This window comes from Rissa tridactyla, chromosome 17 (assembly GCF_028500815.1).
Source record: "Rissa tridactyla isolate bRisTri1 chromosome 17, bRisTri1.patW.cur.20221130, whole genome shotgun sequence".
Lineage (NCBI taxonomy): Eukaryota > Metazoa > Chordata > Aves > Charadriiformes > Laridae > Rissa > Rissa tridactyla.
Window position 1 is genome coordinate 491,389 of NC_071482.1, and position 22,854 is coordinate 514,242.

The 22,854-nt window shown below is 59.3% G+C and overlaps 2 protein-coding genes across 2 annotated transcripts; both read left to right on the forward strand.

Annotated features, from left to right (window-relative positions):
• The first annotated feature begins 14,147 nt into the window (after nt 1-14,147).
• NNMT (nicotinamide N-methyltransferase) lies at nt 14,148-15,847 on the forward strand. The gene is made up of 3 exons (XM_054223223.1): nt 14,148-14,502; nt 14,985-15,192; nt 15,296-15,847. The coding sequence occupies exons 1-3, from the start codon at nt 14,343-14,345 to the stop codon at nt 15,729-15,731; spliced, it is 804 nt and encodes a 267-aa protein (XP_054079198.1). The 5' UTR covers nt 14,148-14,342; the 3' UTR covers nt 15,732-15,847.
• Nucleotides 15,848-19,716: 3,869 nt separating this feature from the next.
• Nucleotides 19,717-22,713, forward strand: RBM7 (RNA binding motif protein 7). The gene is made up of 5 exons (XM_054223063.1): nt 19,717-19,875; nt 20,055-20,217; nt 20,794-20,896; nt 21,326-21,419; nt 21,865-22,713. The coding sequence occupies exons 1-5, from the start codon at nt 19,780-19,782 to the stop codon at nt 22,267-22,269; spliced, it is 861 nt and encodes a 286-aa protein (XP_054079038.1). The 5' UTR covers nt 19,717-19,779; the 3' UTR covers nt 22,270-22,713.
• Nucleotides 22,714-22,854: the final 141 nt, after the last annotated feature.

A 22,854-nucleotide genomic window follows, 5' to 3' on the forward strand; every position in this document is an offset into this window, starting at 1 on the left:
TCTCCGAGGTTCGGCCTGCTTTCCCTCCGTCTCCCCAGCCCCCGGCGGGTCGTGGTTCTCCCCAGGATCCGTTATGGCCGGGGAAGGCGACGGCTTCCCTGTGCCTCCACCCGGAGCCCCCTCTTCGGGGACGCTCCTTCTCCGGAGGGATCGTGCCCGAGCGTAGACACTACCAAGGATCCGGAGAAGTTAAATACCCGTCGCATGCTTTTCTGAGCGCCAGATTAACGTCTCATTAACATACTGCTTAAACCTCTCCCTGCCTTTAAAACGGGACCATTTTCAAGAGCCACCGAATGACTTTGGAGCCGAAAACCCCAAAATCCCTCAGGGCCACAAGTGGGACCCGTGGCCCCTTGAAAGCAGGGAGCTGTCGTGCCCTGGCGCTGCTCGCCTCCGTCCGCCGTCCATTTGGCACCAGCCAGACCCCGAATCCCAATCACCGAGCAAACACCTTCACCCCGAATTTCGTCTTTCCTCTCCAGCGAGGGCAAAGCTCCACGTCCCGCTTCCACTTGCGTGAGGCATCTCTTCCCCTTTCCCAAGGGAGGGATGTATATCCCTTTGGAGATGTAGATAGGCGCGTGTGTGCGTGCACAGAAAAGGCGTTACCATTTTGCCAGGGCAAACAAAAGCCCCCACTCCTGGAAACCTTTCCCCCCTCTTCACATATCCGTGCCCTAAATATTCCCACAAAACACCTCCACACCTGGGGAAACTTCTGCCAACAGGGGCTCCTCCTCCTTCCCTTTCTTGCACCGGGAAGAGAAAATAAATCTAGTGGCTGAATCACACATCACACAGATCTTGTTCCTAACGTGCTTCTCAGCTGATCTAGCTGCATAACGAAGGTATTTTAGTCAGATTAAATTCCTCTTCGTGTCTTCCATCATCCCTAACGCCCCTCTAAACTGTACGACTCCAGAATGAACGGGGGAGAATGAAGACTGAGGCCAAACACGACAGGCTAGGTTCAAGGTTAGGTATTAACTGATTTTATTTTCTTAATAATTGCCAGAAGATACAATAAACCCCCGGTATCTTATCTGGTCACAGATTCCTAAGTGACTGAAACCTCAGATAACATTCGTGCATCGAGCCCGCTTGCAAACCGCCCTTTTCAGGGAGATATTTATGAATCCCTGGCAAAGGTCGGGAGGAATATCGGCGCGTTCCAGCGCAGCCACGACGTGCGTGTCCGTCACCGCGACTCCCGCGGCGCTGGGACGGGGAGGAAGGTGGCTTTGAGGGAGCTGCGGTGCCCTTGGCCGCGGCCGGAGGGAGCTTGGCACGGTCCCCCTGCGGCCACACCACATTCCCTGCGGGAACGGCTCGATCGGCCTCCCAAGAATGAAAGTAAACACTCCTGCAAAGCTGTCCCGGGGTAAGAGCGATCAGCCCAGGGCCGGGGCTTCACACGTGGTGCTGCGGGCGGCCGGGGATGCAAATGGGGGGACAGGCAGCAGCGCAGCGCGGGCAGCCGCTTCCCAAACCCCCCCAGCCCCTCTCGAGGTACAAAGTCCCTTTTGAAACCTGGCCCGTGGTTCCTCGCTGGCGTGACTCCCCTCCACCGCTCCGTCCTCAGGCTCGGAAATGCCAGTTCCACCCCAAACAGACCAGAATTTCATTTCTCTCATTCAATTAAAAAAAAAAAAAAGTTCTCCAATCAAAAAAAGTTGTCGGAGCCTTTGTACGGCCATCTCACTACGGAAGCGGCCACGGCGTCACCAAGTTGCCGCAGGTCCTTGGAGCCGTGCAGAGGGACCGGCGGGGTGGGCAGGGAGCCGGCCCCCCCAGCCACAAAGGGAAACGGCTTTGGGGGGAATCCGGCCCCGGAGGCTCTAAGGGGCACAGTTTGGAAACATCCCTTCAAGGTATCTGAAGAGGAAAAAAAACAACAACAAAAAAAACCAACCCGCCTCAACTCAACTCATGAAAAGAGTGATTATCTGGAAGGAGTGTGAATCGGAATAAGGAAAAATAAGATGGAGAAGCCTGAAAGCAGAGAGGAGTTCAGGTCCGGGGAGGGGTTTCTGAGCAGCAGCAGCTCATTTTCTCCCCCTTTCCCTGCCGTGGGGATGCAACGCTTTCCCTGCGGGACCCGCACCCCTATAACCAACCAGCCCAGCGCCGTTTTCCCCCGCGGGCGCTGCGCTCGTAGGAAACGCTGCCCAGGGACACGCAGGTGATGGGCAGTGCCCGTCACGCAGCACCCGCACCACGGGGGCTGGGGGGCAGCGGAACCTGCAGCCTCCAAAAGGGGCAGCGAGGCCGGCAGAAAGAGGGGGTTACGGCCACCAGCTGGGGGGAGAGAGCTTAGCCCCGGGGCAGATCAGATGGCATGGGCACGGGAAGGGTTCAGGTTGGGAAACGGGATATGGAAAAGGAGGTTGAATGCCCAGCCCGCTCATCGGTGGGTGCCGAACGACAGCACTGAGAAAAGGGAGTTACTGAAGCAGTTTTTCAGCTGAGAAACACCTGGTTCGTTTTCCTCAAGGTGTGCCCAGCTCCGGGGCCCCATCTTTGGCCACGCTCATCCTCCAGTCGAGCACTGCCAGCCCCAGGACCCGGCTTCCCCTCCAGTACCGTGTGCCGTCAGCTGCGGTAAAACACAAAGCTCCCGGGCTCCCGACACAAACGGCTTTATTTCAGACACGAAGAGGTGCTGCATCAACCGGCAGGTGAAATACTCCACCGACGCTGCTCAAGAGTTCAGCCGAGGTGATGAGAAATAATCCTCGCCAGCTTTAAAGCCTGTGAGTTTTGCAGTAATGCCGCTCCCCACGGCATCCCCGCCCGGCGAGACCGTTCCCAGCAGGACGCGGGCGGCCCCGGAGCCTGCAGCGGCACATCGCACAGCCCCAGCGCCGGCTGAGTGCTCTCCTTTCTGCCGCCGCCCGTGGGAAGAGCCGTTGTTCCCTACATCCAAGGTGGTTTTGGGGCGGCCGGCGCCATGGTAATTCCCTGGGAGCATCCTGCCCTACACCCGGGGGCTCCAGCTGCTGTACCTCAGCTCCCGCAGGCACCGAGTGGTGTTTTCTTCCTGGTTTTCATCTCCTTCTGAGCAAGGCCGCGTTGCAAGGGATGCGGCGTGTGTCTCCAGCCTGTCGGGCTTCCTGCGCCTGCAGCACCGGCGGCTTGGAGCATCCCGTCCCTCTCGGCAATCCGGGGCCAGGCCGGGATGCTGGAGCCGCGGGGAGACTGGGATGCGGGATGCTGCTCCCGGGGATGCCCTGCCTCCCCCCGCACCTGCTGCGCTCTCGGCACCGGGCGTCTGTGTCCCGGTTTGAGGCAAAACCAGCGAATCCTGGAAATCGGAGAGCTGACGGCAGGGAGGGCCCCTCGCTCGGGCACAGAGCGAGCAGCGGCCAGGAAACCCGGCAGCGTTACTTGTGCCTCGCCCAGGCTTTTTGACCAGTTTCTGCAGATTTGGAGAAGGTTTAAACCAGAAAGTCTGGTCTCATCTGTGCTTTCCTTTCCACCCCGATTTAAATGGCACTTTGTCAGAACCACCTCTTGGACGGGTTTATTCCAGGGGGATCCGGTCACAGAGCAGCAATGGAAAAGTACGTTTCCCTTCAGTGTTGGCCACACAGTGCCCGAGAGGAGACAATTTGAGTCTCCGTGACCTGAAACGCTGTCCCTGTCCCTCCTAATCCTAATCCCGCTGAAAATAGGAACGAAGAGCAAGCGGGCTCGGCACAAGGCTCGCAGCCGGGGCTGCGCGCAGGTCCTCATCTCACCCAGAGACCACCGAACAGCGCACAACTCCCATTTTTCTCTTTTCGGGGTCGGAGCACCTAACTTGGCGTTCCACGACCAGGAATATCTTTCCACTGGCGCAACTTCACCCCTTCTAGGTCCCTCCGTAGCGCCACGGGCACGCAGAGCACCGCCGCGCGCTGCCCCAAACTGGCTCTGCGGGGGGCAGCTGGGCCAGCAGTGAAGGGCAGCGCGCGGTAACGGCGCCCACCCCCCGAGCTGCCCTCGCACAGGGTAAAGACGAGGCGGCAGGGGAGGAGGCGCGCTCACGCGAGGTGGGTCCCCCTCCGCGGGCGCTCCCGAGCAGGTCCGTGCGCAGAGGGAGGAGCGGGGGGAAGGCGAGGGGATGAGTGAGAGCGCTGCCTGCTGCAAATATTGACATAACCATTATGGGCATGTATAAAACTCCCATTTGCGTGATGCGAGCGTGATATTCTTTGAATACTTCTGTCTCGAGGAATTCTTTATTTTGCCATAGAAGAAAAATGTTTTCATATTCTCTCCTGCCGTTCAGACCTGCAACCCAGCGAGCCCTTTTGCCCTTGAGAGCCATAACATTATTTGTTAACATTTTTATGATGCCAAATGGTCTGTGCTAGAACGGGTGCCATTCTTTAGCTGGGAAACCATATGGCATGCCGAGTAATAAATAAGGTATTGTGATAGTTAATGAACCTAATTGCCAGCAAAGGCTTTAATACAGAGAATGTGCTGCTGAGAATTTAGCACCACATTAGAGATGCAGCAGAGCTCCTCTGACTTCTGAGGCTTAATTTAAGTTCTATATTGCAAACTCCAGAAAATAATTCCAAACCCTCCTGCTGGAAAAGCAACCTGCTGGTAGACTGTGATTATACTGAATTACTAAAATCGCAATCAATTTTATACACTCAGTTAACCCTTGCTGGGGAACTCGCCTCCCCACCATTGGCGGGGACGCCACGTGGAAGAGGCACCGGAGCCAAGCGAGCGGGAGCATCGCGGGCATCGTCCTCAGCACGGCCGGCGCCCCCCCGGCATCCCCCTCCTCCGGCAGCAACCCCTTCTCCCGGCCTCTCCGCCGACCAGCCGAGCCGACTGCGGGCAAAGCGGGGAATAAAAGCCACGATTATGAACGGTCACCGCTACTTCCCCTCCGTGACTAACTTATTAGCCGCTGCCCTGGCGCGGCGGCAGCCGGACGTGGCAGGAAGCGCGGACGCAGCTCTGCCTCGCAGCGCAGGGGCTCCGGGAAGCGCTCCCAGCGCGGAGGCGGCGGCCGGAGCAAACTTCGAAACCAAGTTCAACTGGCTTTGATCTGGAGAGCGGAGCAGCTCTTCTGGCCTGACGGAACCCCCGGCGTCGCTACGGATTTTAAATGTTAAAGTGTGAGCCCTTTCAGCCCGGAAAGCCCTCAAAGTCCTGCCTGCAGAGGGGCACCGGCAGTCACCGGGACGCTGCCCACACAGCTCAGGTAGGGACAGCCACCGCTCCCAGTCACACACGGGGCTTGTTAAAGCGGCCAGCGGAGGCTCGGGACACTGAACATTCGGCTGATGTGCAGCACGCCACAGTCCGCAGGAAGATGAGGATACACCCGTTTTGGAAACGCTATTGCAGAAGACCCGCAGCTCTCCCAGCTGCACGCATGGACCCACTGTCCTGGGCAGAAGGGACGTCCCCCGCCACGGGTGACACTGCCTGCACCTCCTCCAAGGAGGGCTCCGAGACACTCAGCAGCACTGCAGACCGTCACTCAGACTCTGCACGTCGCCCCCCTTAAATCACTTGTCCTTACTTATCAAAAGCTGCCCACTGGGTGGCAAGCCCCTGTTGGGACGCAGCTGTCCCCAGAGGCCACCCGCCGCCCCGGCCACACGGGGAGGCCCCGCAGCTCCTCGGAGAAGAGCAGCGCGGCTCTTGCAGTCCCTCCGGAGGGAGGAAAAGCGAGGTTATTGGTTTCTTCCCGGCTCTGATTGCTCTCGGCCGTCCTGCAGTCACGTCCTTCTGCTGGCAGCGGGCGACCGGGCTCCATCAGGCAGCGACATCCCGGCTGGGAGCAGGAGGGAGGGAGACGGGAAGGTTCCCCAGTGGGGCTGCCCTTCTCCGTCCCCCTGCCTCGTCCTCGGCCACCTGCAGCCCTCTCCCGGCCCAGGCTGCGGGCCAGCGGCACGGCCGTGCTGCGTGCCCCGCTGCCACAGGGCGTCGAGGCAGGAGGTGGCCGGGGCCAGCGCCTGACGGCAGCATCGAATGTGGAAAGCGCCGAGATAAAGAGCTGCGCGGGGCGGATTTAATACTGTACATAAATACACTTTACAATCCGGGGAAGGGCTTGGTGCTAAGAGGAAACCATTGGAATATTTTATCGTGATGCAGATCGAGTGAAAAGACTGTGAATAAATAAAAGGGAAGATAATTATTTGATGGAGTTCTCTTAGGATATGCCACAGCGGGGAATACTTACGGAGAATACATATTACTAGAGAGACACAGCTATTCAAGCATCAAACTAACCTATAAATTGTCAGAGGAGAAAATTGGAGGAGAGGAATGGATGGGGGTTTGGGCACCGCTCTCATCAGTAACGCCGGGCTGCGCTTTCCCCCTTCCCCGCCGCAATTCCTCCTGCCCGAGGAGTCACGGTCCCTCAAAAAGGGAAGGCTGCCTCTAATAAATGTCTTTCAGAAATTACGGCCGAGCCACTACAGTACGGAGATGGCGGCATTTATCTCCCCGCCATCTGCGCGGGCTCCTCGGGCCGGGGAGCAGCAGCCTGCTGCCGGGAAGCCTCATCTCTCCTGCGCCTTTGCAGGGTGAGAAGGTTCCTCAGCGGAGCCCGATGTGCCTCGGTAACCATCCTACCCCCGTCGCTCCGGGCACTGCGCTCCTGTATCCAACCGCAGCTCCCAGACCGGCTTTCGCCCCTGTTTCGGAGGGGAACCCCCACACGGGGACCCGGCCGGTCCATCCCCTGCGGTGCATTTCCCAGCGTCTTCCCCCTCGAGCCGAAAGTCGCCCGCCAAGTGCCAAGCTCTTCTGCGCCGGGTACATCCCTCGACCACGCTTCTCGCCCACTCCTAGGCCAAGGGTCTTCAAGAAAGCACTTTGCAAACGCTAAGGGGGTTGCGCCTCTCGGCAGCACCACTCGGAGGGATTGTCCCCATTTTTGGCAGCGACTTCCCTGAGGTCAGGGTGCTTCCTCGAGGCAGAGCTGGAGAGAACGCGGCGGTCCCAGCCTCCCCCCGGCACAGCTCCGACCGGCCCCGGGTCCCTCCAGGCCAGTTACAGCTTCACATCTCCCAGTTAATAATTACATATTAATCCAAGCGACTTCACTCACCACTATTCCGAAGAGCCAGCTGCAGCTGTAAATAACCCACAAAACCTCACGTGCGCAATGCAAAAATCGGAGCAGTTGCAATGCTTATTGCACGCTAATGTCTCAGTTATTGAGCCATCGCTCTGGATGGGTGCCGGAGCCGCGCCAGGGACCCAGCACGTCGCTGGCCGGAGCGCCAACGTCAATGCTGGTGATCATCATAGGCAGGCACGCAATTAGTGCAACAGCCGCTCTCCTTTTCCCACTCTGAATCGCGCCCTCGCTGCGGCACGGGGACCCCAACCTCCGCTTATCGACCGGCATCGCTTCCCCCGGAGAGAAGAGGGCGATTGTGGAGCCGGGGAGACCCAACACGGCCTGGAGTGAACCCCCCCGCCAAGTTCCCGAGCAAGTTTGCTGAAGGGAAGAGGAAGGCAGCAGCTCTTCATTAACCTTCCCCCTCCCAGGCGAGGCACAGGTTGAAAATACAAGCCCTGGGGTATGGGCTGCTACGGGAAAATCCTCACCACGAGTCAAAAATACTCTATCGCTTTTCCAGAGGCTATCTCAGCAACCCCATACGACAGCACGGACAAAATCCAAACCACGACGACACGGAGTCTGTGGGAGCAACAGTTTGTTGTACGGCTTGTTTAATTAAGTGCCACTCCTGCATTTTCCCCTTTTCCCAGGGTTTTTGGCCCCGTCCCTTACCAGAGCACCTCTTTCACCCAACGTAGCTCCCGCACGGCACTGGGTCCCATTCCCAGGGGCAGATGGGGCACAGGCGGGCCATGGGAGGGGGCTGAGGAAGACCAGGGTCAGCCCCGGCCCCACGCCTGGGACAAAGGCCGGGGACCAGGTCTGTGTGGGGGCAAATGGCTTTACACCATTTCCTGAGGGGGCCGATGCCGTTAGCTCCGAGCATCTCCCGTCTCTCTGGGAGCCAAGGAAACCTTCGGTTCCTTTACGGGGAAGATGTGAGAGACGCCCGTGTTGCAAATAGGCAGCCTCGTGTAATTAGCAGAGGCGCTCGTTATTTTAAGCGCGACTCACCACCGCTTCCCAGACCCCGAGCAAGAGCAAAGTCAGCGCCGAATGCAGGATACCTTTTAGGCTGGCTCAGACAATAAAATCAAAGGCAGCCCCATGATGACGGGCCTCCTCCCTCCCTCCGCCTGCCAGAAGGGAATTGCTCACTCACCTGCACCCAGAATAGGACTTTGTCCCCATTCCCGTCATTAATTTATTCCCCATGAATTAGTGGGGCCCTGGAGACCCACACAGCCCACCTGTTCCAGCGCCCGGCGCTGACATTTGCAGCCTTGGCGGCAGGTACCGGCGCCGGCAAATGGTCCCATAAACCATACGCTAACGCGGCGCCTGCCAGCGCGGCCGCGCCGGGCCCCCCCGCAGCCGGGGAACCCGGCGTGCCGAGAGGAGCATCGTGCCCGGCTGGCAGGGACGGACACGCGCAGCCAGGGCACTTTTACATCGGCCTTATTTTTCCCTGGAAAAGGGGCGTTTGGCACTGCGATAGCGGGGATGCTGGAAGGCGCGGTGCGAGGCTCCCCGGTTTGGGTGACGCGCGGTGCCGTACGCTGCCGATCCACACACGTCTCCCCACCCGCTCCATCCCCTCGGCGGCGGTCACGCTTATGCGAGTGTTCCTCCATTTATTCCAAATGCACAGCGCCACTTTAATTGCTGCCATTCTGGACTCCAAACAAATTGGCCCTAAATGCGTTTTTGCGAAACAAGATGTATTTTGTTAAAAGGGGACGGGAGGAGGGCGATTTTTAAAACCGCTATCACCGTAATGCGATGAAATTACCATGTAGCAGGCAGGGGTCTGAAAGCCGCAATTAATATCCCACACCTTTCCGAATCCTTTGTGCCGTGACAGTCCTGGAAAAACAGCGGCTGGTCTGGGGCTGCAGCGGGGGCCGCTCCCCCGCTTCCCCCCTTGGGCCCACGGCGGGCACCCAGCACCTCCTCCCCTTCCCGGAGACGCAGGCGATAAAAACCCTGCGCGCCCCCATTTCCACCCACAGCTTTGGGCTTCTCTGCGGCGGAACGGTGGCCCTGGCTGGCGTGCCGCCCGCTCAGCGGCCAGCTGGGGCTTTGGCCGCCGGGGCCAGTGTCAGCCGCACGCAGGGATGCCGAGCCCAGCGCATTGCTACGGGGCTCAGCAGAATGGGTGGTGGGGCAAGGGAGAGCCCCCCTTGCTGCTCCCGTGGCAATACAAGTCCAGGGTGGCCATCGGACACCATTATCACAGAATCCCAGAGTGGCCGGGGTTGGCAGGGCCCTCTGGAGACCACCTCCTCCAACCCCCTGCCAGAGCAGGGTCACCCAGAGCGGGTGGCACAGGGACGCGTCCAGGCGGGTTGGGGATGTCTCCAGAGACGGAGACTCCCCCACCTCTCTGGGCAGCCTGTGCCAGGGCTCTGCCACCCTCAAAGAAGTTCCTCCTCGTGTTTAGGTGGAGCTTCCCATGGTCAAGTCTGCGCCCGTTACCCCTTGACCTGTCCCCGGGCACCACTGAGAAGAGCCTGGCCCCATCCTCCTGACACCCCCCCTTTAAGTGTTTATAAGTGTTGATAAGGTCCCCCCTCAGCCGTCTTTTTTCCAGACTGAAGAGACCCAAATCCCTCAGCCTTTCTTCATCAGAGAGCTGTTCCAGTCCCCTCGGCATCTTGGTAGCCCTATCCACACGAAACAAATCCATCTTTCCCTGGCCCTCATACCACGGGGCTGAGAACAGCCAGATTCATTGCTAATAGAGGGAAAACACAGAGGTTTTTTACAAGTAATGGGTAAACAATCCCTAGAAAAGAGAGAGACTGCTCCAGCTAAAGCAGCCGGCCAAGCATGTGCAGTCCAACGCAGGTCTGCTCCGCGACTGCGGGCTTGATGCGCACCCCCGAGGGACACGGCCCAAGCATTTGGGCAGACGCTTCTCCCTCCGCAGGTGTCCACCCCCACAAGGGACTTTTTATCACGACACATCCCAGCTCCGCACTCCGAGGCCGACGCCGATGCTGGCAACGCGCCCTTCTGGGCTGGCAGAAGGGACGCAGGGGGTGGTGGTTCTCCCAGGCTCTGCCCAGCAGGGCGTCACACCCCACGGCACCGGGATGGGCGGCCGGACAACTCATCCTGGGGCATCGCGGGGACCCGTGGGTTCGTGTCTCTGCTCCGAGGCTCAGCCACCAAACCCAAACCCGTACCCGGAGCCGTCTCCTGCGTCTCCCGGAGCCACGGGGATTTGCTGGCCGGGGCACGGATAACCCCCAAGCCGAGCTCCGTGCTGTCGGGTGAGGGAGAGACTGAGGGTGGAGGTGAATCACGCCATGATTTCTAGGCAAAGTCCCGTTAATGAAACCGCTCAGAGGCATTGCGGCTCCTAGTCAAGTGCCGGGGAGATGGAAGCCTTATTTATGAGTAAGATATATCTGCAGAGGGAGCAATAAACCGCGGAGCAAAGTATGAAGGTTTGCAGCAAACGCTGTAAAGTTTTACGCTGCCGAAAACTAGGAATAAAAGATACACCCATTTAAAACAAAGTGGATGGAAAGGGTTTCCACAGGACTGTAAAACAGCCTTATAGCAGTTAATTGCTACTTTCTTGTTGCAGCACAGAGAAATTGAAACCAGGAAAAGAACCGTTCAAATCTCCACCGGAGAACAGGGGAAAAGAAAGGAGAGGGAGAGGAAAGAGAAAGAGAGGAGCGTGGGGGAACGCGAAGCTTTTGTTCGGATGCTCTGCACCACGCGGAGGAAGAGGCGCCTTTTGTTCCCGGCTGCTCCCGCGCCCCACGGCCGGGGAGAGCCCAGCCCCGGGGGGGACCGGGGCAGGACCCCAGCAGCGCCCCCGGTTATTAGTCGTAGATAATTTAAGCACCATCACATCAACATCCATGCACCAGAAAATCAGCCGAGCACCTGCGGGCGCTCCTGCCGCCGGGAGGAGGGGGCAGAGGGAAAGGCAGCAGCGGGTATTCCTCCCAGTCCGACAGCAAACTCGAAGCGGAATACTTTCGACCAAGTAACATCCAGGAAATAAACATGAAATGTTTTCCGCAACAACCGAAACGACCGACCGCCGCGCTTCCAGCCAACTCCCGGCAAAGCACCGGTACCTGGCGGACGCCCCCAGGAACAGCTGTGCTCCTGCCTCCCGTCCCGGCCATCCCTCAGCACGGACCCAGCCCGGGAGCCCTAACAAGGCTGGCGAGAGAAACCTGGCGAGTTTGCAAAAAGCCCCCAAAGAGCTGTTGCATTTCAGAAAAGAAGTGCATTTTATCCTTCAAAAGCACAATTGCCTTCGCTTATTTCAAATACCCAGCGTTATCCGCAAAAGAACAGTCCCCCCCTTCTCCAAAAAGTAGCCGAGACGAGAAGCGTTTCCTTCTCGGGTGCTTTCTTTACGCGTGCTCCGGCACACAGGAGGCAGGGGAGAGTCCGGTAAAAAGCACGTCAAATAGAGAAAAGGCTGCTTTTGGCCCCAGCCCCGCAGCGCGTCGCCCCCCCCGGCACCGCGGTGCCCACTGCCGCGCTTACCTCTCTGCGGCGGGCGAGGAGGCGGCGGGAGGGTTCCGGGGCCGGCCGGGGGACGCAGAGCCCGGGACCAGAGCGGGGGCTGCTGGGGCTCACACCCAGGTCCCCCATCAGTCCCGGGGCTGACCCCGCACCCGTGGCACCAGCCGGCTGCTGGCAAACGGGCTCTCAGGAGCCGGCACGCGCAGCCGGCAGCAGGCAGGGCCCAAAGCAGGAGAGCGGCAGGGGCTGAGCCCCCCCAGCCCCCTGCCTTTTATCACCTCCCCAGCTGCGGCTCACCCAGCTGATGGCACGGGCCCAGGTGTTCCTCCTTCGGTGACGGGGCACAGCCCTGTCCCATCACCCCGTCAGGGAGGGACCCTCCCCTCCCGGCACCTGCCCGCAGGGACTGCTTTTTTATTTTTTTCAAAAAAAATTTTTTTTTTTTTTGGTTATTTTTCCTCCCTGTAATGGCAGATTTTGTGCATTATCCAGGCAAATAAGCGGAGCAATGCGTTCCGCAGCGTAAATATCGAAATGCTGTTTATATCAATCAGAGAAGCACTTAGGTAGAGATGACAATGGAGCCCGCAGAGCCCTAATCACACACTTTGATTGAACTAAAAACGGGGGAAAATGGAAATCAGCTGTCTAGAGCCGAGATTTCAATAGGGAGGGAAAGCTGGAGCAGCAGAGCCGTTTGGGGGCTGTTGCCGGCCCGGGGAGCCGCCGCCGCAGGCTCTGCGTCCCCTCTCCAGCAGCAGGGGGGTGACGAGGTGCGATGCGCGGGGACTCGCTCTCCCCGAGACGCTCCACCGCTCCCACTCAGAAATACCCCCAGGCCCTCTGGGTGCCGCCCGTGTACGCTTTTATCCCCAAATCCTGCCATTCGATGAGCAAAAATGGGCTCTACGGACTGAAACGCAAGCGCTGCGCTGGCAAACGGCACCCGAAACGAGCCGAAGCCCCCGAGCTGCAGCCGGCTCAGGGCGACACTGCTTCCATACCTCAACCTGCTGCCTTAAAAACCACCACACGCAGACCCGGGCCCGGACACGTGTGTTTGGGCTCCCTGAGCCCCGCCGCCCCCTCGGCGATGCTCGGCACCGCTGCCCACCCCCACCCCCGGCACCCTCCTCGGGGCACAGACCGCAGCATCACTGAAGGGTCATCTTTGGCGTCAGCTGCTGGCGCGTCCCCTTTGGTGACAGCATGCCCCCCCGCCGGCGTGCCCGGGCAGCGAGGTGAGACTGGATGGCCGCATCCAGGTACAGCCTGCAGCACCTCCAATGGTTCTGTGAGCTCCAGGAGTTTCACACAGGGGGCAAATTCCCTCTCCCCCGCCTCCCGTTCCTGCTGCAGTGCAGGGACAAAACCCTGGGCATCACGAGGATCTGTCTCAGGGCTTCCAGCTGCAAGGCTGGGAGCGCCCGTGCTCTGCCTCGGGGGCTGACGGCCCCTGGCAAATCCGCCCCCGGCTCCGCTTGCCATGGCTGGGGGGGCTCTTGTTGGGCCGGTGCCTTTAGAAACCGCTTCAGCCTGGGGTGTCAGCACTGGAGTCGCAGGGAGCGCTTGTTGTCGGCTTTGCTCTCAGCAGAAAACCTTTTTAGTGCGTTCATCTTTCAAGCTGACGTCCCTTTTTTGGCTTCCTATCTCCGGCAGCTGGTTTCGCACCAGCAGGTCCGGCCGTGCGTGCGGGACGGCGAGCAGGGTTTGTTAAGAAAGTCACCTCGGGACCTGAAATAGCGCTTATTAGTTTGAGGATGATATGGCGGCTCGTCCGCCCGTCATTCCTCATGACAGATCTTTAAAAAAAGCAAAGGCCAATTATATAGATTCGGAGTCAGTAATGAGCCTGGAACCGTTTGATCATTCCGGCTCCCGCTGGGCAAGCGGGAAGAGGACGAGATGCTGCGGGGACCCGTCGCCGCGAGAAGCACAGGGCTCTGCTGCCTCTTCGTGGCGGGAACGGCGAAGGAGGCTGCCACCATGGCGTCCCCTCCGCGCCAGCCGGGACGGTGGGCGAGGGGCTGCCGGGGGCCACGGGGCAGGCAGGGACCCCCGGCGGGCAGGACGCGGGGTCCAGAGCCGGCTCTGGAGCCAAAACCCAGGTGCCGAGGCTGGGAATTTTCTGCTTTTCAGTGCGAAAATGCAGCTTTTCCAAAGGAGACCAGAAAAAAAGTAAAAGCAACAAAATCCATGGAAGAGAACGGGAATTTCGGCAGGCGCTTTCCATGGACGGGAAGCGATTCCTCCTTCCTGGGGGGGAGACTTTGACAGTCCTCTGCCAGGGCAGCTAATGGCCTTAAAACTTCCTTGCCACGTTACATTACCCAACGCGCTGACTTCAATCTCCTGCTATTAAGAAGCCAAGGTGTCGACACACTAATTCTGTTTACAGAGCTGTCGGGCTGCGACTGCCGGCGACACCGGCTCGCGCTGGGCTGGTTTATTGCCGTCAATTACTGTAAAGCCGGGGACGTGTAACGTAATCCCAGGGATTGCCATTAATTGCGGCCGTTGGCGCAGGGGATCGTACGGCTCGGGGGCTGCTGGGGGGATTTCAGTCCCGAGTTACTATGGAAAAAGTAAAGCCGGGTGCGAAAGCCGGGAGGAAGGGACGGCCCTGCTGAGGAGCGGAGCGTGTTGGGCCGGCAGCCAGAGGGAGGATGCGGAGGGAGATAAAAGCGAAAGCAGAGCAGGGCAGGAGGAGCGAGCAACAGGGATCGCGCTTGGCAGCATGGAGGCTCCGGCCGTCTTCACGGGCACAGACGTCTACCAGCGGAGTTTCAACCCTCAGGAGTACTTGAGGGAATTTTACAGGTTGAGCAACAGCCAGGGGCAGCCGAACACCTTCCTGACGCAAAACCTGAGGGTCCTGCAGAAGATGTTTTCCCTGGGTGAGTCCCCTCCCAGGGGCGTCCGGCGGTGCCATTTTGCAGGGCTGTCCTGGGGCTGCTCGGCCTGTGCCCCAGCGCGCAGCGACCTACACAGGCACGCGGACACTTCCACGTGTGTATCTCTCTCCGCATGCGCGTATACCTGTGCATACAGGGCGCTGCCAGCCGGAGTCGTTCCGCGGTTCCTGTAAACACTGCGCAACCCGGGCTGGGGAGGGGGGTGGGGGTCAGCAGGGGGCTGGGGGCTCCGCTCCCGCTGCCGGAGCTGCCCCCGGGCCGGGCTGCTGCCCGAGAGCCCCGGGCACCGGGGGGACGGGGCTGCACCGCGGGACTGTGGCACTTGGGGTGGCATTTCTGGGGCAGGGGAAGCACAGCCCGGTGGGGATCTGAGACCTTTCTGTCTCCATCTGTCTCCATCCGTCCGTCCGTCCTCTCCGTCTCCATCCTCGCCGGGATGGTCTCCCCCCGCAACTCTGCACCAGATGGGCTGAGAGGCGATACCCTGATAGACGTCGGCTGCGGCCCCACCATCTACCAGCTTCTGTCCGCTTGCGAGCACTTCCAGGAGATCATCGCCTTGGACTACACGGACCAGAACCGCCGGGAGCTGGAGAAGTGGCTGAAGAAGGAAGCGGGAGCCTTCGACTGGAGGCCGGTGGTGGAATACGTTTGCGAGCTGGAAGGGGACAGGTGAGGCTGGCTTCCTACCGCCCACGGCATACACAAAGTCGCAGGCGCAGGTGCTGAATAACCATGTAACGACCCTTCTGCTATTTGTTTATTTACTTGCTAGGGAGAAGTGGGCTGAGAAAGAGGAGAAGCTGCGAAAGAAGGTGAAGCAGGTTCTGAAGTGCGACGTGACCAAAGCCAACCCCACGGAGCCCGTGTCCCTGCCCCCCGCCGACTGCATCGTCTCCACCCTCTGCTTGGAGGCCGCCTGCAAGGACCTGGCCACCTTCCGCAGCGCCCTGAGAAACGTCGGTGCCCTCGTGAAGGCGGGGGGACACCTGGTGATGGTCACCGTCCTGCAGGAAACCTACTACGCCTTCAACAATCAGGTCTTCTCGTGCCTCCGCCTGGACAAGAACATGGTGGAGGAAGCCGTGGAGGGCGCTGGCTTTGACGTGAGGTTCAGCGAGGTCCACCCGTGCCCTCCCGGCAACGCTGGCGCCGACTGCGAAGCCGTGTTGAGCCTGGTGGCCCGCAAGCGTGCCTCCATCAGCGGGTAGCACGTGGACGCTGGGGAGGAAAACAGCAGCGTGTCTGGTTGCAAAAAGCTCTGCCGGTGTAACCCACAGCCCCTTACCCCTTTGTCTGGAAGCAAATAAACCCGTGTGTGCTCTAACAGTGTCTGCGGGCTGGGATTTGTGTGGCACAGGCAGCACCAGCACTCCAAACCCCAGCAGCCCAGGTGACCCCGAGCTCGCCCCGGCCCCGAAACAGGAATTGCACCCAAGTCCCTTCCCCGCCATCCTCCCAAGTCAGAGCAGAGCTTCTGAGAAGCTGCCCTCTTTTAGCCGTGATTCCCTTCCTTGAGACCAAAACCCATTCTTACGGGAAAAACCCTTGGCTGCAAAGGCAGCGAGACTGCCCAAACCCAGACCTGTTTCTAGTTCCTGGTCAAATCCCGCGTGCTCTGTCCGAAAAGTCGGGGGAACGAAAGGATGCTGTCGGGGGAGCAGCACGCCTTGCACCCGGACAATGCCCAGCCCTCACAGAACCGGGAGCGCCTGCTGGCCTTTTCACTAGGCCTGGAAAAATTGTTTGACAAAACGCTGCAGCCCCAGCACTTTGTACCTGCCAGGTGCCGGCACCGCCGCGGGACCGGGGAAAAGGGTGGGCAGGTGGAAAGGATGCTCTCCCCAGAGCAACCGCCTCCGGCTCGCAGCACGCTGCCCGTCCTCCGTTGTTCTCCCTCGATTACAGACAGCCGGACCTGCGACATAGCAGAGACTCATTCCAGAGATCATCCAGCCTAGGCATTTTTACTGATAATTAATACTCGCCCACCCAACACGCATCAGTTCTCGGCAATTTTTTACAGTGAGTGTGTGGGGTTTGTTGCTGGCGCTCCTCCTGCCCTCGCTCATGCAGATTTTCTTTTGGGGTAGTTTTGGTTCAAGAGCGAAAAGAAAAAGGGAAATGGGAAATTTTCTCACCAGGTACACACAGATAGAGTCCCGTCACGAGCCTTATTCCTTCTGCCACACAGTAAGGCAGCAACACAGCCCAGAAAAGGACTCAAAAAACTGAAATGAGTCTTGGTCCCCAAGTACCGGACACGCTTCGCAGCAGGCAGCAAGCCCAGGCAGGGACCAGAGGGGCTCGGCCTCCTCCCCGTCCCGTCCCCTTTTGGTCTCTTGGCAAAAATCTGATTAAACTCCCCCTAGTGAAGTCCTTAGGGCTGTGGGGTAACCTTGGCACCAGCGCAGGCTCGCTGGGTTACTAGATGCAATTGTACGTGACCCCAGAGGTGTACGCTGGAGCTGCCACCTCAGCGAGACGGTGACACCGCCAGCTCCAGCTCTGCTGGGCGCGACTGTCCCCGGAGCCCCTGGGACACCCTGTGTAAACGGCACCGGTTTTCGGCACCGCCGGGAACAGCCTTGTTGCCCCGCTCCGAGAAACGGAGCTGAAAACCAGCGGACGCTCGGCGGCAGCGCAGGACCCGCGCTGCTCGCTAGTTAATACTGAATATAACGCCGCTGCCGCTGCCATAACGACCCGCAGCCTGCCAGCGTGGCGCAGTAACGGCAGGGATTCAGCAGCTGCTGACATGTTCTCCCGAAATAACATGCCCAGGTCTTGTAGCGCCGGCGTCTTTAATCGCTGTTTAACTGTTCGAACATCGGCATCGCTGGGGATTTTTATGGTCTGTTTAAAAAGCACAATGATTCCCTTCACGGAGAAGTTTGTAGCTACAATTACCCTTCTGTTGCAACCTGCCAGGAGTCACTGACAGCCTTTCCCAGCACGGAGGCGGGTGGCATTCCACCTGCCGCTCGCCGACAGGAATCGCGGCGGCACCCAAGGCAGCAAGGTGGGCGCAGGTCGGACTCGTGCCGGGAGGAGACAGACTAGGCGCTCCCCTCGCCTGTGCGGGCTGTGGGAACAGCAGGACGCAGCCGATGGGATGGAGAGAAAAGACTGTCATTTCCCACGGCGCTGTCGGACTGCTCTCTCCATCACTGGGTGTCATCACGCGCACCGGCTTTCTGGCTGCCGGGAATATTCAAGCACCCGCTTTCAATGGATCAGCCACATCACCACGGTGCCGGTGCCCGCTGCCGACGGAGGCAGCCGAGGAGCTGGAGGAGCGGGAGCGCGGTCAGGGCAGAGGGAGAGCACGGCTAACACCTGCGACCGGCGCTGGGGACAGGGATGCGCTGGGTGAGAGGGCCGAGCGGCCACCAGGCACCTGTGCCGCACGGGGAGCTGAGCCACAGCCTCCAGCTGGGGGACGTGGGGACCCACGGCTGCAGGGGAGTAGCCCAGAAGGCGAGAGAGTAGCCCAGGGCCAAGGAAAAGGCGTGAGGCACGAGCACAAGCAACGACCCGAGGAGAGCTAGTTGCTCGTTTTGCCTCTGCAGCAGAATTGGTTGAAGTTTCTGCAGTATTTCAGAGTGCCTGCATATTAAGAGTGGAAATAGGCAGGTAAAGAATGTGTTTTGCCCCCCATAGCAAAAAACTTTTCAGTTTTCCAGTTTGCTTCTTTGAAGAGCAAAAAGGGCAAAGCAACGGAAAAAGGGAAAAACCCACAACAGAACTGCCAGAGCATACCTACGAGGAACACGAAATAGTTCCCCCTCCTCTCGTTGCATCTTTTTTCCAGGTGGGGCTGTGTGAGGCTGCGACAGGCAACGCCGGAGCCCGTCAGCGCCTTCTGCGGGTCTCCAAACGCGGCCGTGCCCGGCTCAGCATGTGTGGCACATGGGGAGCGAGCCGGTGGTGGATGGTACAAACGCCGCAGACGCTCCCAGCCAAGCCCACGGGGACCCAGAAAGGAAAAAAAGCAGAGGAAAGTAAATGAGGCTCCAGGGAAATTAAGGCAAAGTGGAAGTCCTGGCAGAGCGAGGTAATAATTTCCTTTCTGAGTGAGTAACTGTTTAGAATGTAACCAGGCGAACACGATTAAACCAAATGAATATAAATTCTAGGTGCGGTAGTAAGTAATGAAGTGAAGAAAATGAACAGCGCCTAATTAACAAGAAAACAGGATCTGCCATAACGCGTTGGAATCTAATGAAAAATGAAGGCTCAACTTCCCCTTTCAAAAGTTTTCCAGATGGAAAATATCCTTGTTTTACATCCGGCGCCTTTTGAAATATCCAGGGGATTACAGTTGCCGGGAGGAACCGTCCTCCGACGACGACAGGGGCAGGGGAGCGATTTTGCAAAATAGTTGGAAAAGCAAATAACTGGGAGACCACTGCCCAGCGCTTGGCACAAAAATGAACCCCAAAGGGTTCCCTTTGCATTAGAGCGTGACGGGGACCACCCAGCAGCCCTCCCGGCTGGCGCGGCCGCGGGACGCACCCATGCAGCCGCCACCAAACGGAGCCTTGTGGCAATAAAACCAAACAATGGCAGGAAACGCACCAGTCACCGCCTTCACCTCCGCTCCTTCCCCCTCCGTTATTTTATGACAAAACCCCACGTTTACGCTGTGTGCTGGGGGCCGCACTCCCACCGGGCTGGGCTCCAGCCCCCGGGCTCCTCCGGCAGCAGCTTGTAAGAGAGGAAAAGGGTTAGGAGCCGGCAGAGAGGCCGGACGCAGCTTCCCACCACACACCCCCAGGATTCTTTCCGGGCTTTCCTACCAGTAAACAATTAAATCAGGGTTTTTTTTAATCAGGAGGACACTTTTACCGGGCAGCGTTTGATCAGAGCCACTCGCTTTATTTGAGGGACGCTCGCAATAGCGTGGAAATAACAGGGGAACTGAGAAAACCCCTCACGCGCCGGGCTGTGTCGCGACCTGGACGCAGCCTGTCGGCGACACTGGCCTGAACCCACCGGCGATAGGGAGGCCCGGGGCGGCGGGAGGCCGGCCCCCATCCCCTCGCAGGCCCCGGTCCCTCCGAGCCCGCCGCTGCCCGCCTCCTCGCTTGGCCCCGCCGCCCCGGGCCCTGAGGCCGCAGCTCCCCCGCCGCCGCCATGGCCGCGGCCTCCTCCCCTGTCCCGCCCACCGGAAGGGGCGGGGCGCGCACGCCGACGCAGCGACGTCACGCCGGCGGCGCCTGCGCAAAGGGGCGCGCGGGCTGCCCGGCGGCGGCCATGGGGGCGTCGGCGGCCGAGGCGGACCGGACCCTGTTCGTGGGGAACCTGGACCCCAAGGTCACCGAGGAGCTCATCTTCGAGCTGTTCCACCAGGTACCGCCCGGCAGCCGCCCCCTGCCCGCCCGCCCGCGCTTTATCCCGGGGCAGGCCGCGGCCGCCATGGCGGGGCGGGCCCGGGCCGGGGTACGGCGGCCGCCGTCGGACAAACTTCCGAGGGGCCGCGCCGCCGTCGCCCCGCTGGCGTTTAAGGGGTTTTGTTTCCGTCTCGGCAGGCAGGCCCGGTGATTAAGGTTAAAATCCCGAAGGACAGAGACGGGCGGCCCAAGCAGTTCGCGTTCGTGAACTTCAAGCACGAGGAGTCCGTGCCCTACGGGCTGAGCCTGCTGAACGGGATCAAGCTCTACGGGCGGCCCATCAAGATCCAGTTCCGATCAGGTGCCCGCAAAAACAAACATTGAACCACCAGAGAGAAAGCAAAACTGCCGTCAGCTCCCCCCCCCGAGTCTGGCAGATTTATATTTAATGGGGTAAATTGCACATCCTTGTCACCACGCTGTCACTCGCCTGACGGCCGATGAGTCCGTGGAACGGTGGGGCCAAGCAGGCCTCTGCTTTCGTCCCTCTGGTTCGGCAGGGGACCTTCCTGGCAGTCATTGCCAAGTATAATCACGGAGCTGAGCCTTCTGCCGTTTAGTTTTTTATTTATCATTCGTTCTATACCCTTGAAAGCTAATGTAAATTATCACGCAAGCAGTGAAAGTTGCACCTGGTGTCAGTTAAACAAGGCGCGTTGGCCAGAATATCGCTCCCTGATTGCATCTGTCCCTGCGTGTATTAATACAGTTGCAGAGTCTTGTTTTGGAGACTGGATCGCGTGCTTTGGCAGGTCACTGGCAGAACTCGGGAGCTAATTGAGCGTGTGGCAACTGCCAGCACCTGGCAAGTTCGCTCCATACCCACGTTCCTCTAACTCCCGTGTGTCTGTCTCGTGAAACGTTTGTTTCTCCTCAGGGAGCAGTCATGCCTCTCAGGATGGCAACCCGTCCTGTTCCCCGCACGGAGCCGCCAGCACTAGCCCCTCCGGCGCGCCGCACCCCGCATCCAACTGCAGCAGGTACGAGTCCCGTCAGCACGTGCTGTGGGTACCCACGCACAGGGCAAAGCAGAAAACGGCACTCCCAGGGGTCGCCGCTTCCCTGGCTCTCTTCCCAAGCGCAGTTTGCGCTTTCTCCCCCATGGAGTAAGTACTTGCATTCCTGGCGCCCTGCGTGCTCGGTGCCTGACGTTCTAGTGCAGAAAGAACGGCGTTGTGTTTTCATACGAGCACGGAGAAGGTCCGGTGGGGTAAGGTGGTGGGAGAGCGCTGCCAAACGCACAGCACAGGCACCTCCGCACCAGTTTCTGACCACAGTGGTGAGCTCAGCCTGACGCTTGGACGCTTATTTTGTTTCTAATGGGAGTAACGCAATTAGGATTCCAGTGCCCCTTGGACTGCAAGGGTCTTGTTTTTAAGGCTAAAATTCCTAATGTTTTTTTTCTACAGATACGACAGGAGTCCTGATGGTATGGGAGCAGCGGGATTCTCGTCGGCACAGCGGTCTCTGCCCTCTGCTGATAACCTTCAGAGACAAGCGGTGGTACGCTTCTCGCTTCTGGGGGGAGCGCCTGACCCTGTGCTCGCCCAGGGCTGACAGACAACGTGCGACAGAGTTGTCTCTGATTTTGAGTCCCCGTGTCCTGTAACAATCGTGAGAAGCTGTGGAAATGTACTTCTGGAGTGCTGAAATGCCAGTTCCAGAAGATTTACGGCTGTTGGTACTCGGGTGGTCAGTCAGGGAGGGCCCTGAGCTTTAAGAGTTCAGCTCTAGATGAAGCAAGGGGTAACAGCTATTCTGTGAGTTCGTGTTTAGTCTCATTTCCAAACCAAAAACTTTCATTTTCCTGTGTACTTACAGAGTGATTAGTGTGCGATTTGGGGCCAGCACGGGAATTAGCATTTCTCTGTGCCCCAGATGGGATCCAGCACCTTGCCGGGAAAGGAGTGCACTGAACCCCCCGACCCTTTTCCTCTTCTCTTTGCAGATGAAAAGCGCCGCGTGGCAGCCGCCCCCGTTCGGGGGGAAGTATGAGCAGCCCGCCTTCCCCCTGCCCGGCTACCCACCAGCTCCTCACGCCTTCCACCCGGCCCCACAAATGCCGCGGCGACCGGAGCCGCCGCGCAAGGGCCGGCTGAGCACCCACCCCTATCACCCCGAGGGCAGGCACTTCGGCCGCGAGCAGCGCTTCGGGGAGCGGGGACCCGACTACGGCCGTGGCAAGAGGGAGGAATACGGCTACGAGGAGCGGGGCCACGATGGCGAGCACCACTACCGGGCGGGCAGAGAGGAACCCGCCTACGTAGACAGGCACCGGGACGGTTGGAGCCATGACTACGACTACCGGAGGGAGGGCTACAGAGAGGCCAAGTGGCACCCGTCGCGGCATTAATTAACCCCCCTGCACTGGGCTTGAAAGAACTTGATGGCAAAGAGAGTTCGATCTGTTTCTCACGGAGTCTACGTATAAAAAAAAACCCAAAACCCACAACCCCTCGCGGTTACCTTTTAATGTTTGTTTGTAAAACTAGCGTAATCCTCCAAAATTAGTGTCTTCATTTTAGACGTGTTGACTCTGCACTTTAGGGCTTTGCGCGGGGGGAAAAGAAAACGTGTCGCAGTTGCAGAGAGGCGGCTGCCGTTTGTATTGTAGAGCAGCGCGCATTTGTATTTTTGTAGCGGGTGCCGGGGCCGTCTCCGTGTCCCCCCGAAGCGGCGCCCGGGCGGGACGGTGCTTTGTGGCACCCGAAACGTCTCGCACGGCGTTTTTGATACAGGACGTTGGAACGTTCCTTCTCTCGGGAAGAGCATTAAACGTCTCCCTGGAAAAAAAAAACCCGCGGGTGAACCGTTCTCATTCCACCCACCGGCTCCGCGTAACGAGTCCGGGGCACCCCCGGGTCTCCCCGGTGTCGCTGGGGGCGGGGAGGGGCCGCGGAGCCGCTTCCCGAGGCCCTCCCGTCGTTCCACGCACCCC

Coding starts and splice junctions, on each gene's coding strand:
- NNMT (XM_054223223.1), top strand. CDS start 14,343: ATGGAGGCTCCGGCCGTCTTCACGGGCACAGACGTCTACCAGCGGAGT. Junction 14,503..14,984: donor GCAGAAGATGTTTTCCCTGG/GTGAGTCCCCTC, acceptor ACTCTGCACCAG/ATGGGCTGAGAGGCGATACC. Junction 15,193..15,295: donor TGCGAGCTGGAAGGGGACAG/GTGAGGCTGGCT, acceptor TTTACTTGCTAG/GGAGAAGTGGGCTGAGAAAG.
- RBM7 (XM_054223063.1), top strand. CDS start 19,780: ATGGGGGCGTCGGCGGCCGAGGCGGACCGGACCCTGTTCGTGGGGAAC. Junction 19,876..20,054: donor TCTTCGAGCTGTTCCACCAG/GTACCGCCCGGC, acceptor CCGTCTCGGCAG/GCAGGCCCGGTGATTAAGGT. Junction 20,897..21,325: donor CCCGCATCCAACTGCAGCAG/GTACGAGTCCCG, acceptor TTTTTTCTACAG/ATACGACAGGAGTCCTGATG.